We start from the raw sequence: 1,180 nt of genomic DNA, 5'->3' as shown, positions 1-1,180 counted from the left end.
AGGGAAAAAAAAAACTTTATTGAAATAATTTGAGAGAGACTCAAAAATAAGTAAAATTACTTATGGTAAAGATTGCTGAGTATGATTTTTTTTTAACTAAAAATATCTTTACAAGATTGGCTCTGAAAGTTTTAGACAGGATATTTGAACTTTGTAGAAATTATGGACACAAAAGACTCGTATGGCATGAGTAAAATTTAATTTAAATCAAAATGGGATCTTTGCAAAATTTACACTTAAAAGAATTGGTTCAGGCTGGGTGAGGCGCCAAGACAGTTGGGTGGTGAGTCCCGGGTCCGGCGCCGCTCAAAGCTTCGAGTCCGGGAGACGCCCGAACCAGCGGAGGGACTTGGGATTCCGGGGCAGTCGCCGCTGCCGCCGCTGCTGCTTCTGTCGCCGCGGGCGCCGCCGCTGCTGCTGAAGGACGCGGCCCTAAGAGGCCTTGTAGGCCTGGGTGCGACCCGCGGAACCAGACGTGTTGTTACCGTGAGTAAGGCGAGCGCCCTCTCCACGGTCGCTTACGCATTAAAATGGAAGCGATTTCGCTGGCCAACCTGGATACTAACAAGTTAGAGGCCATCGCGGAGGAGATTTACGTAGACCTGATAGAGGATTCTTGTTTGGGATTCTGCTTTGAGGTGCCCCGGGCAGTCAAGTGCGGCTACTTCTACCTGGAGTTCGCAGAGACTGGAAGCGGAAAGGATTTTGGCATTCAACCCGTGGAAGACAAAGGCACGTGCCCCCTCCCGCTCTGCTCCCTTCCCGGAGAGCCTGAGAATGGGCCCGATCTGCAGCTGCAGCGCTCACCTCCGGAATTCCAGTAGCTGCAACATGAGAGCGACTGTGAGTGACCAGGACAATGACAGACTGGTCCTGTGGCTTGGAGGAGTAAGTTAAGTAGGAAGGGGAAAAAAAAATCCAACAAAAGTTCAAATTCCCCTTGAAGATCTTAGCGTTTAAAAAATCCACTTGGAGAATTAAGGAATTCCTTTTCTAAGTGTATTTCCTGAGGTCAGCTCTGCCGCCAGGGGCAGGAGTAGCTGCACAGCCTGTTCACAGTGCAATGTGTGCATATATCTAAACACACGAGGATGTGCCCAAGATCCTGTAGTGCCCCTGTTTCTCAGGTGAGCGGTGTGTGCCCGGCATGGAAAATTTTCTGTTACTCTGCCTGATGTCA

The 1,180-nt window shown here is 49.4% G+C and overlaps 1 protein-coding gene across 1 annotated transcript; it reads left to right on the top strand.

Moving 5' to 3' along the window:
- The first annotated feature begins 530 nt into the window (after positions 1 to 530).
- Positions 531 to 824, top strand: LOC103253090 (putative ataxin-7-like protein 3B). Its single transcript, XM_008051574.1, has one exon. The coding sequence runs from the start codon at positions 531 to 533 to the stop codon at positions 822 to 824; it is 294 nt and encodes a 97-aa protein (XP_008049765.1).
- The last annotated feature ends 356 nt before the right edge of the window (positions 825 to 1,180 follow it).

Source organism: Carlito syrichta, unplaced genomic scaffold, assembly GCF_000164805.1.
Source record: "Carlito syrichta isolate Samal-C Ts95f unplaced genomic scaffold, Tarsius_syrichta-2.0.1 Scaffold199710, whole genome shotgun sequence".
NCBI classification, from domain to species: Eukaryota; Metazoa; Chordata; class Mammalia; order Primates; family Tarsiidae; genus Carlito; species Carlito syrichta.
This window is presented reverse-complemented; position numbering and strand designations above follow the sequence as displayed.